The 12,090-nt window shown below is 40.5% G+C and overlaps 2 protein-coding genes across 2 annotated transcripts; both read left to right on the forward strand.

Annotated features, from left to right (window-relative positions):
* The first annotated feature begins 358 nt into the window (after positions 1–358).
* Positions 359–6,414, forward strand: ensab (endosulfine alpha b). Its single transcript, XM_085423688.1, has 3 exons — positions 359–589; positions 3,186–3,308; positions 4,621–6,414. The coding sequence occupies exons 1-3, from the start codon at positions 374–376 to the stop codon at positions 4,789–4,791; spliced, it is 510 nt and encodes a 169-aa protein (XP_085279814.1). The 5' UTR covers positions 359–373; the 3' UTR covers positions 4,792–6,414.
* Positions 6,415–9,248: 2,834 nt separating this feature from the next.
* mcl1b (MCL1 apoptosis regulator, BCL2 family member b) lies at positions 9,249–11,208 on the forward strand. Its single transcript, XM_085423687.1, has 3 exons — positions 9,249–9,834; positions 10,061–10,311; positions 10,436–11,208. The coding sequence occupies exons 1-3, from the start codon at positions 9,384–9,386 to the stop codon at positions 10,550–10,552; spliced, it is 819 nt and encodes a 272-aa protein (XP_085279813.1). The 5' UTR covers positions 9,249–9,383; the 3' UTR covers positions 10,553–11,208.
* The last annotated feature ends 882 nt before the right edge of the window (positions 11,209–12,090 follow it).

The following is a 12,090-nucleotide window of genomic DNA, read 5'->3' on the forward strand; positions in this document are numbered from 1 at the left end:
CAGCAACAGGTTCACCACCAGGGAGCCAATCACAGAGTAGGGAGATAAAAACTAAAAACAAAGAGGGCTTCAGAGCCTTTTGTCTACCGCTTTTTGTTTTGTTTTTTTATTGTTATAATTTTGATTTGATATGTCAAACGTTAACTGAAAACTAACGTTTTACCCCAAATATGTTTTTTGTGGTGATTTGTGTTGATGCAGCGCGGCCCCCGCATCGCCTCCGTCTTCACTTTGTAATTTCATTGGCCAACCGGTTGTCAATCACAGCCGGGACACATTCAACGTAATCTTATTGGCTTCGTGTGGGATATTACTCCACTTCTATTGGTTACTGTATTTGTTAGTTACAAGGGAAACGCCGGCCCTAACGGTGATGTCATATGTCGTTACGCCATTTTTGTTGGAGAGCAGTCGTGTTCAGAAAAGCAGGATTAGATCCAGTACAGGTACACAAAACGGTACCTTGAATAATCATCTCTTTGAGTTGGTCCAGCAACCGACGAGACACCTGCGTGTCCTCCACACTCACAAAATGTCGTCAGAAAACCTGGACTCGGATACTCAGGTGGACTACGAGGACGAAAAACAGGTGGGTTTCTGCCTGCTATCTTGATGTTGTTAGCTAACCTCAGAGCATGCTAACTAAGCAGTGGCTAGCATCAGTTAGCATAAGTGTTTGCAGTAAGCTTAGCGCTGCACCAATGCACCGGGGAAGACCTGGAAGATGCGTACAGCCGATATGAGCTGCTCTGTATAATGGAAGTGGTTTAGTTGTAGCTGCCATAGCATAGAAGCACCTTGCTTGTGTGTCACTTTGTTTTGTCCCTTGCTTGGTGTCATTGGCTGGCGAGTCCACAGCAGCTCAGGCCTCATTGGTCTGTACCCGAGGGGGGGTTTACACACTAAATGTGTGGCCTGCGGTCTCCAGATAAAGGCATGACTGGGTAATTTCACTCAGTGCACACTGAGTAAGTAAAGATAACTGCGCTAAAGTCGAATAGAAAACTGTCTTTCCTGAATGGCTAGCAGTTTCTGGATTCCTGGTGGTCTTGCACTGACTGTGACAACCAGCTGCAGTGCTTCCGCATTTCCATACTATGCCATAAGCACAGCAGCGATGCCATGTAGTCCATTATTAGGATCGAGGGTTTGCCAAACATTCTTATGTCAGTATCTGTTAGATTAGTGTTGACACTCGTTAAGTTTATTTACACTGTACCAACAGTGGGGCAGAAATAACAAGATAAACACCCGTGGTGGATGCTAACATTAATGTCAGTATCTATTATCTTTACAAGAAAGATGTTCAGTCCTAACACTATAAAGCAAAGGTTATAATGTAAAGTCTAGTTTTCTCATTTTAAGTACTTTTAACTTTGTTTTTATTATTCACATATCTAAATTGCGTTACTCAATACGAGAAAACTAATGAAAAGTGGAAACTAAACGTTGCCCAGCCTTTACAAGGTAGGAAGTTAAAAATTCAGACTTTGCTTGGCAAACTTGTTGATTTCTGTTTATAACCGTGCATTACTGTTCATGCCCTACTAATCATAAAGTTGAAGGGAATAGAAATTGTTTGTATTGCAGTGACAGATGTTGCTTTATGACTGTTGATATTGTCATAACTCAATTTGAATCATGAGTTTTTGTTACTGAGATTCTGTGTGAATTAAGCTGATGCCACAAAAGGAAATATTATTTTAATATTTCATCTCTTCGTATGGCGACACAGCCTGTGCATTTAAGCTTTTCCAGTAGTTTAAGCAAACCTTATAAACAGGACTTTTAACCCTGTCTGTTGCTTTAAGTGAACAAAAAAAGACAGTCCTTCCTGAGGGGAATATTTAGTTATACTGTAACTAAATATTCCCCAGTTCCACTGTGTACACAAAGACTGTGTTGGAATCTGCAGTTTCCCTGCATCAAAACCAAATATAGTACCTCATCAATTTCTCTTCATGGACCCAAGTGAATCAGCACACTCTGTGCAACACCTCCTCCACCCCCACCCCCCCAAGGGAATCTGTTCATCGGCTTCTGTGTCCTGGGTCACATTTTATCCCTGCCCCAGCAAGCTTTATAGGCTGAGTGCCCTATCTTGTCTCTATAGTGGAAGTAGGTCTATGCTGTGCAGCTCACTTGAGGTGTGTTTATAAGGAATGTCTAAATGCCCTTTGGAGTTTGTCCATTATAGTCTTGCACTAGCCTGTTTTCTGAAATAGTTTTAACATGGAGTCAAGCGCTTGACTCCTGCTGTGTGCACAGGGTGGTGCCCCAGATTAGTAGCTTCAGTATCTACCTGTCGGGTACTTGAATGGCAATGTCTGACTAGTTTTACTAGTATTCGGCAGAGGCATCAGCACAAGCCCTTCCATTGTTTCAGAATTCCCACTGTAGGCTTCAGCAATCTAAGCCTAGCATTGTTTGGACAGCCCGGTCATGTTGTTATTTCTTGACCCAAATTTTCAGATTTTCTCTAAATGTATGACTACATAACATAGTAGTTACTATTACCAGAAACACAGTTGAGCACAAGATCACAATAGGATTTAGCAATTAATAGCATAGATTTTGTGTCTTGTTTAAAAAATGGAAAGTTGCAGAATTCAGTTACTATAAATAATGGACTCTGTTACAGCGTTTAGTTTTATAGTAATTTTGAGATTTCAGCTTTATACATTCTAGTTTTATTTTTAATATATGCATAAACAATATTTTGGTCACAAGATCTTTAGCAACACAACTTTCCAATAGAGCTTTAGTTGTTTGTTACTATCATAAGCTTCTAAAATCATTCAGCATTCATTCTTAAGGTCCCTGGTCGTACCAAGTTTCCTCTCAGGCATTATGGTGTTATGAGAGACTGTAAGAGGAGGACAGTCATGCTGTGACTCATGCTATCATGGAGTATATGAAGTTTCCGCTAGTCACTGTCATGCTTTTGAATCCCTTTCACAGCATTACTTTTAGGTGTTTTTAATGTACTGGTCCTGTGCTCCACAGTAAACTTGTAGTCTTTGTGGAAAAAGTTGTAGAATTGCAGGGTGGCCAGAAGTGAGTGGCTATCACATGACCAGCTGTTCTAGTTGTGAACTTTTCTGAAGCTGCATCCACCGACATTTTAAAGGATCCCTGTTTTTCTGAAAAACAAGAGGGTTAAACCTTTTTTTTTGTCTCTACAGGACTCTCAAGAGAAAAATGCAAACCCAGTTAAAGCAGAAGAGGCGAAGCTGAAGGCCAAATATCCTGGTCTGGGCCAGAGACCCGGTGGGTCAGACTTCCTGATGAAGAGACTACAAAAAGGAGTGAGTTACTATAGTTTGCCTATGATGCGATCAGAGACAGCAGCAGCCGCAACAGCAGTGGAAAAACAGGACTGTGCGTTAATGAGAGCTTCTCAGAAAACAAGTCATTAAACACCTGCACCCCACGTAAAATTGAAAAAGGATAGCTGTTGTTTTGGTATGGTCAAGCTGCTGTTACTATTATTGAACAACGAACAATTTGAATGTAATTGCAGTGAACATATCTTTAATTTTTAATAAAGATATCAGCGATCTAAAAACCTAACTGATAAAGTTTATGCTCACCTTAGAAACCAAAGAATCAAGGCTCTACCTAGAACCACCATTGAGTTGTTGATTCATCAGTGCTACAAGGGTAGATTAATTGAAACGAAGAGAAAAATAATTTCTCCATCCTCAATAGACTGGAATACAAAGCTGCTAGATTGATGGCACGTGCAGTACAGCTTGTGTGACAGAGTAACTTTAATTTGTATTTTGAACTGCAGAACAGAGCACCCAAAGGAAACTTTAACTCCAATCTCACTTTTCCCGGATTTAAAATTGTATGTCTCTCTCCACCTGCACATGCTCTATATGCTTCCACCTCTAGAGGTTGTTGAAAGTCATTCTGGGAAACATGGGTAGGAGTAGGAGTAGCCAAGACATTCAGAGGGAAAAGCGTTTTATCATAAGATAATAAACACTATCAGAGACTGAGGAGGTAGGTAATCTCATACTTAAATTTTTTAAATGTTGAAACATAAGCATATGATTTGATTAAAGAGAATAGCATTACCACTGTGGTATCTTCTCTGATGTGTGAGCACTATCGACATATTTGTTATTGTGCTGGTTCTAGTTCTCTTTAGCTGTTAAACTGAACACTGTTAAATTTATAGTAAGGAACAATATTAAAGAAGGAAATGCAAAGCATGCTTTATAATGATTACAGCTTATATGGTGACTGTATCCTCATTTTATAAAAGGCAATTTGGAAGGAGGTAGAAGATGATGCGGCTGGGTCTTAAAGCTACATTCAGTTAGCATTGTTTCAAATTTTATTAGGCACACACAAAACCGGTTTTTAAAGCTGTTCTGGTTTATGGGTATGATTGTGGTGTTCAGCATTAAAAAAATATGGTAGTTAAACTCAGGCTGCTAAAGATGAGTATGAATTTTCCTCCATCTGTTACACAGGAATACATTTGGAAAGTTTTCTATAGCACTAGTGCAATCAGCAATAACCCTTTGTACAAATATGTAAGCACTGTTCTCAGTATTTAGCATGTCGCTAAACTTTGTAGCACCTCTGCTCTCTCTTTTCACGCAGCAAAAGTACTTTGATTCGGGTGACTACAACATGGCCAAGGCCAAGATGAAGAACAAACAGCTTCCTGTGGCAGGGCCTGACAAGAATCTGGTAACTGGTGACCACATTCCCACGCCACAAGATCTACCCCAGAGGAAGTCCTCCTTGGTGACCAGCAAGCTAGCTGGCTAGCCTTTGTCATTCAAGAAGCACCCTCCCCCCCTTCCCCCCCGGGATTCCCAGCAAGCATCCCTCCTCCACTTCACCTGTGTCCCCAATATGTCCATCCACTCCCCTCTCTTCCTTTTACATCCCCATGCACCACTGGCTTTAACATATCGGGCAGAGTTGTATAAGTTAAAACTCCATTTGCTTATATGTGGGTGGGGCGGGATGGGAGGGACGGAGGTTTAGGCGGCCCACAAGGTCACGGCGGCCCACAAGGTCACAGCCTTCTCTGCCTTCCCACAACGCACAGCTCTGCCCCCTCTGTGCACTCTGCGCTACCGCCTCCCTTATATCTTGGTTTTCAGTGTTCCAAGATGCATTACAGTAGGTGTGTGTGTCATCGGGCAGGGGTAGGATGGGATGAGTTAATGCACTTTGTATTCTGTATAGTTTTTTTTTTTTTTCATTTTTGCATCCTGAATGACACCAAAATAATGTGTGTACGGGAGTTAGGAACCATGATCACAATGTGTTCTTTGAGCTTCATCTTCCCTTTCTATGCTGGTAGCTAGCTTCAGCGGGAGGGTTTGGAAGATATATGTGAATAATTGCTTGCTTACCAAATCTGTGAGGGGCAGCTTAAGGGATACTTGGCATTCACTAACACCCTATTGGGAAATGAGTGGAAGTTTCCTTGCATCTCACCCCTTCAGTCACTTCAGTCAAATATAATCTGACGACAACTGCTGCAGCTCATCCAGGCAGGGATTTGAAACACTTTTTTCTCTGTCTGTGTGCTTCTGTTGCTTTTATTTCCTACACCTTTTGCTCCTGTTTCTCTCATTTAAAAAAAACATGGCTGCATGTTTGTAATATGTAACAAAAAAAAAAAAAAAAAATTAACATGCTTTTGTAACAGGAGTGGAGCAGCTGCTTAGTAAGTGATCAAAACAACCACCTAAAGTCCTGAAATGTCCACAGTCACACTTCTTTACTTGCTTTGCTTTATGCTATTCTGACAATCCATGTACACACGCTCCTGTTTGCTGCCCAGGGTGGGAGCCAGTTGAGTATATCCTGGTATTATTTTTAAAGGCTGGGAACCCTGCCAGCCTATGAGCTCAGCCTTTGTGTGGTTGCTGTTGAGATGCATCAAGATATGTGCTAACTATGAGCCTAAAAGATTTGTTGGGGGGGAAGCACCCTGCATAGTGTATATGCTTCTGTAAATAATACTCAAACAAGCACGTAACTCGTGATAAGCTTAGCGCTTTAAGGACTGAACCGGCTAGCATGCCTGAGAGAAATGGTAGTGCTAAATCAACTCAGTTGGGATTACACCCTAGGATTTCTGGCTTGGATATTCTTTGCTTTAACAACTGAGCCGAATTCCACATTGCAAGCCCAGAGGCTGTGGATACACTTGTCTTTTCAATGTGACTGTTACTATCCAATCATCCTGCTTACATTGCAATGTGATGAGGCAGCTTTGAGCCCACACTGATCTGGCTAGAGATGTAAGGAGTGATGTGGCTTCCACATATCTTTCTGGCTATTTTTGAAGCACTGATGCAAGCACTTCTAAAGGTTTTGTATCCAGCCACAAAAGTCTCATTGAGATGACAAAAAGTACCCAGAGTCGTTGCAGTCATACTTGTGTCTTTCAAGGCCATATGTAAAGTAAATTTTTTTTAGTATTTAAGGGTTGACTATGAAAAAAAACCTAATTCTGACAGTGATTTCTAATTTCATGTAAGAGAATGTTTTAATACTTAAGAATGAACAGTATGTCATAGTGGTTCCCTTAACAGCTGACCTCCTTTCACTGCAGTTCACATAATGAAACACTAACCTTAGTTTAAAAAAAGTTCAACTACTTCACTAAAATCTCAGCTGGAGTATTGCCCTACATTACTACCAGCACGTCGTAGAAGTTTATTCTCTCCAAAACTCACACTACTCATATGGATGTTTGATCTCAGGGGTGTTAGAGGGTAAACGACAGGCAACCTGATAAGTGCAGCTCTATAACGCATCATCACGGGCTTAAAGTGGAACAGGGCATATCTGCAGGAGCGCCAACACTTGCGAAGCAGAGAGAGATTTTATAACACATGGTGAGGGGGTAATCCCACCTGTTATCGTGATTCAGCTTCTGAAACAGGTCAATGGAACGATCGCTAAATCTCTATACTTTGAATGTGCGCCCTTCGCACAGTCAAGAATCTGAACTGGATGCCGGCACTCACTGAGAATCAGTGTAAATTACTGCTTCAGGGAACCTTCACAAACGCACACTCCACCACGTAGGCTAGGTAACAGGGTGCATGCACCATCACGTTCTCGACCTCACTTATTTTTCAATGAGACTTTAAAATGTGTCAAAGTTGCAGTGGGTGAAAGAGGACTGACTTGTGCATATATGCTTGTTGTTGTGGTGGTGTATGAATGCACTGCTTTTCTCTGTTCCAGCTGTTGTAAATAGACTTAAACAGGAAATTATTTTTGTTGTTTCCCACTTGCGTTCCACTCTTTCATAGCCCAAGCTATTTCTGATTCAATGGTTCCTCTCTCCTTTCTGTTTAACACTACTTCTGCTGTATCTTATTGTATCGCAGAGGCTATGTGAATCTGTATCAAATGGAAATATGTGTAAATGCTGCTGATTCAGTCAATGACAAATCTAAGAGAGCATACCCTGTAAAGAACATCTGTCCTCTTGATTCTGCCAGTCTGACTCTTTAAGCATCTCACTTCAAGAGTCATAAAGCTCCTGTGGCAAAAACTGGTTACATGTTAACTATGTTAAACTTCAACTTAAGTGCAGATTCCAAAAAATGTATGTATAAATGCATCGTTGGTTTGGAACAAATGTGTGGTCTAGCCAGATCTTAAAATTCTGAGCTGCTTTGTCACTTTGATAAGAACAGACTATTGTGTTGTGTTTAAAAAGCCTACATTATTTCTGCTTCAAGAAGTAAGCCCAGGTTAAATAAAGAAAAGGTTAATATGCTGTGATGTTATGAAACAACAGTGGAGAGATGTTCTTGAATGCTACTTGATGTTTGGCTTTGCAAGGAGCAGTGCAACAAGAGGAAATAGCTGGGTATGTTTCATACCCAACACACAGGGTGTCTCTTGTTCAGCTATGATAAATATGTGCCAGAATGTATAAAATAATTAACAGGCTGTGTGCTCTGAAGTACTTTTGTGCTGCTTTTACCTTATCTGTTTTCTTGTTTTGCAAGTAATATTTTTTTTTCTTGTGTTCTCTTAATGCATAATTAGTATATTTCATCCTGGCCCAAGACTGCAGGGAAATCAGATGCACCCTTGCTTCCAAGAAAAAAAGGGTTTACATGATAAACAGGATGACTGGAGAATACAGGAATGATTTTAAGACTTCAGAAGTACAAGGGTACTTGGAATGTTTAAGTTGTGTGGAAGTAGGTGAGAGGATTTTTGTCAGTATTTGAAATAAACTTTTACATTAATAAGGTGCTTTTGTGGGGTTTTGTTTTATGAGTTCAGTTGTTCATCCTTGTTACATGTTAAACAGATGAATTAGCTGCTGATTAAATCCTAAGATTTCTTGCATGGTCAACAGAAGAAATCTTGGGATGAGGCGCAAAACCCGGAATGTTCTGGGTTTAAAAAAAACAGAAGAAGGAAGAAGCATTCTCAGACACACAAACGCATAGGAGGCGCAAGCTTTCATTTAACACTAGGGGGAGGCATAATCATGCAGGTGTGAGAGACGAGCCAGGATGGAAAATTCTAGGTGTTTCTGTTATACCAGCATATAACATGAAAGGTGATGAAAGCTACTAATTAGGATATATTTTGACGTTGGCAAAGCAAAGACAGTTCTTTAACTTAAGGAAATGTGTCAACATTGGCATTCTGTCATAGATCAAATGCACTTCTGCTTATGTGAGGATAGGGTTGTTGTAAATCAATGGCACGTTATGGAGCTCGGAGATTTAAGATGATGGTTTCCTATACTCCTTTATTGGTAGATTAGTGTTGGAGTGATATCAAAGGAGTGTAATGGTGTCACTTCCTACCTAGGTGAATGTCCCTCTACAGTGCAACACATCTGTCAGAAGATAATCCAATACACTATAATTTTAACATTATATTTTAACCATAAAGTCTTAAACTACTTTATTATTATTAGTTAAATTAAATTGTGTTTTGCTTTGAGTTTAAAATATTTTACTTTGCTTTATCATTATTATTATTTTTGTTGTTATGTTGCCAAGCGTAGGAAAATAATTAATAATGAGGACATAACAACAGAGTTTTAATTATAACCTCTGTGCGTGTTTTCAGTTGTATTGTTATTATAAATTTTTAGAATTAATTTTGGGAGTGTTTATGACAATGCCTAACACGGTTTAAACTGGAAATTTTTCCACGCCTACGTCGTGCGTCAGTGAGGACTATAAAAGGCGGACTCAACCGTTTTCAGTGCGTTACTTCCGCTCGAGAGAAAATGCCAGAGATGAAGCGTTAGGCAAGAAGCTAGCTTTTTGTCAAATATAGCCTAACGCCGATTTTCTTGTCGAAGTATTTTTCGTGTAACAGTTTGGTGTTCGTTTGAAGTTAACAAGATGGCCAACTATATGATGTTGAAAAGGAACCAGTGCACCTTAATGGAATATCTTATTCCTCAAAATGGAGTCTTGGAGGGACCAATGCACTACGGATCGGGAAATTCCTCTCCGCAGAACGCCACAGGCTCCTCTAAAGACTCTAGCAATGGGATTGTGTCCAATGGTACCCCCAAACGGCCGGACAACCTCGAGGTAACCTCAACAAACGGGTATAAAACAAAAGCTATCCGGGACCGGGAGGAAGACGGTTCGTTGCCGAGCACCCCGGAGTTTCATTCGGACAGTGAATCCGATGAGCAGCTGGAGAGAGAAACGAAACTCCTTATTCACAGTTTTTTGGGTGACTTTATTGGACTTTCTCAGCCTCAACGAAAAGAAACCAAAGCACTAAAGACGATGAAAAGAGTTGTTGCGGACGTATTAGAAAAGCACAGATACGCTTACAACGGTAAGTTGAAACCAGTCTGTGCGGATTTTGCACAAAGACCTTTCAGAGCGTTTGTCTGCTTCACTCACAGGCTGCCTTTTAACTGCTTCAAGTCACCACAAGCTTGCAATTTTTAAACCGAGACCAAACTGCTAATATACTAAAATAGAATTTACACATTTCACTAAACTTCGACTTAAAATAAGTGACTTCGATTTTCTGATCTAGTCTAATTTTCTTTTCGCAGGAATGATTAATAAATTGTCATTGGATGAAAGAGACGAGGATATGTCATTTGTCGGTGCTGTAGCGAAGAGCCTCTTTGGAGACCACACGACCAACTGGGGTCGTATTGTCAGCTTTATGGCCTTCGGGGCAGTGGTCTCTCAGCACCTGAAGGAAAAGGGCAGGGACAACTACGTGGCGCTAGTGAGCCAAGAGATTTCTGCATACCTGCTGTCTGAACAGCGAGACTGGATTGTAAAAAACAATGCATGGGTGAGTAGTGACATGATTGGGGGAAAATAACTGCATAACTTCCTTTTATTGTCCCAGAAAGTATTTTGTGCCCAGTGAACATAATCTGCCTCTTTCTTACCCCATCTTTCTTTTTCCTTTCCAGGATGGCTTTGTGGAGTTCTTTCGAGTAGCAGACCCTGAGTCGATAGTCAGGCACACACTCATGGCCTTTGCTGGATTTGCTGGTATTGGGGCAACACTGGCCCTGTTGATCAGGTGAATTTGGTGGACACTGAGCAGCAACCTTTTTGTTTTTTTTTCCTTTTCTTTTTTTCTTTTTTTTTTCCTTCCCCATTGGACACCTTTTCAAACCGCTTTCGGGAGGTGGAATGGACAAAAGGAAAAAATGTTTCAGAAATACATTATTTAATTCAGAAGTCTATTTTTGCTAAAAGATGTCATAATAAAAAGGAAAAAGACATTTTTTTTCCTTTTTTGCTAGTCTTTTTTAAATGATTGTTTACTCACTATATTTTGTTGTATAATGCTTTGGTGGCAGTGGTTTGTAAGAATGACCCAGATCAAAACTAGGAAGCGAAACCTGCATGATTCCAGTTTCCAAAATCCATTCAGATCTTCTACAATCTTTTGAGGATATCTGAAGTCAAGAGAGTGCTGGAGGAGGTGGATTTGCATGAGTGTGGCAATACTTCCTGATTATGAAAATGCTGGAACTGCACTAGGAGACAAGACCAACAACATGGACTTTTGACTGTAAAAGGATTCTGGAAATTTTGAATCTGTTGAAAAGCTGAACAAGGACTAAGAACAGTTGGGGGGGGAGGCTGAGGCTATGTGCTTGAACAGAAAGCAGTCTATGATCCAGCTGTAAGCTACAACCCTGTACAGATCAATTAAAGATATTTAATTTACATAGTTTGGCCTTTTCACACTCTTTGCTTAAAAAGGAAATTCGCAAAAGCAGGAAGTTGGTTAAATCTATGCTCGTTAGTTCTAATGCTGCTTATTTAGGCCTGTGCAGTAAAGTTGACACCTACACATTTGTTAGCCTTTATACAGTCACACCACAACCCAAATGCAGCACAATGGCTGCCATTTCCTAGAAATTTTAGGCTGCAGCAGCACCTTCCTCACACTAAGTGCTCAGCTGCATCCACACTTCTAGGTGCATCTGTAGCAAATTATCTGCAAAGAGCTGGTGCACAATAACTGAATTCAACAAGCAGATTGTGAAACTAGGCTAAAGGAGTTCATAACATCCTGAAATTACATAACATTGTCTACTTCCTGTGTTTTTAGCTACCTAGAGACTAGTGACTTATCACATATGGCACATTTGATTGGGTCTTTGCATTTTTAATGTCTGGGTATATTTTCATGCGTTGATGCAGTTTATTCTAGTTTGTCTTTTAACTGCACACATCTTTAAAGTCTTTGCCATCCAGGAGGTTTCTAAAGTACACTTGACTTCTACGGTGTTCTGCTGCTGTTTTGTTGAAAGCAATCCTGATGCGTGGCTTCACCCATGTTTGTTCAGATCCTCCTGTTGTCTCGGGTTACAGAACAAACACTCACTCAGGTCTCAGGAAGAAATGGAGTGTGTCTCGCCATGGTGATGATCCACAGCAGGCCTACCCTAGTCTTCTCCTGTGGCTAATGTTATCTACCACCCAGGTTACCCCTGTAGTTAACTGTGAAGAACAGACTGGTAGACAATAGGGAATTAAGGCTGAGGTAATTTCATAGAGAAGTTTGCGCAATACCCGAATGGACTGGGTATGCAGAAAAGAAAGCTCT

The sequence above is a fragment of the Rhamphochromis longiceps genome, linkage group LG11 (genome assembly GCF_057381845.1).
Source record: "Rhamphochromis longiceps isolate RC_006_pf linkage group LG11, R_longiceps_female_GT1.1, whole genome shotgun sequence".
In the NCBI taxonomy this organism is placed as follows: Eukaryota; Metazoa; Chordata; class Actinopteri; order Cichliformes; family Cichlidae; genus Rhamphochromis; species Rhamphochromis longiceps.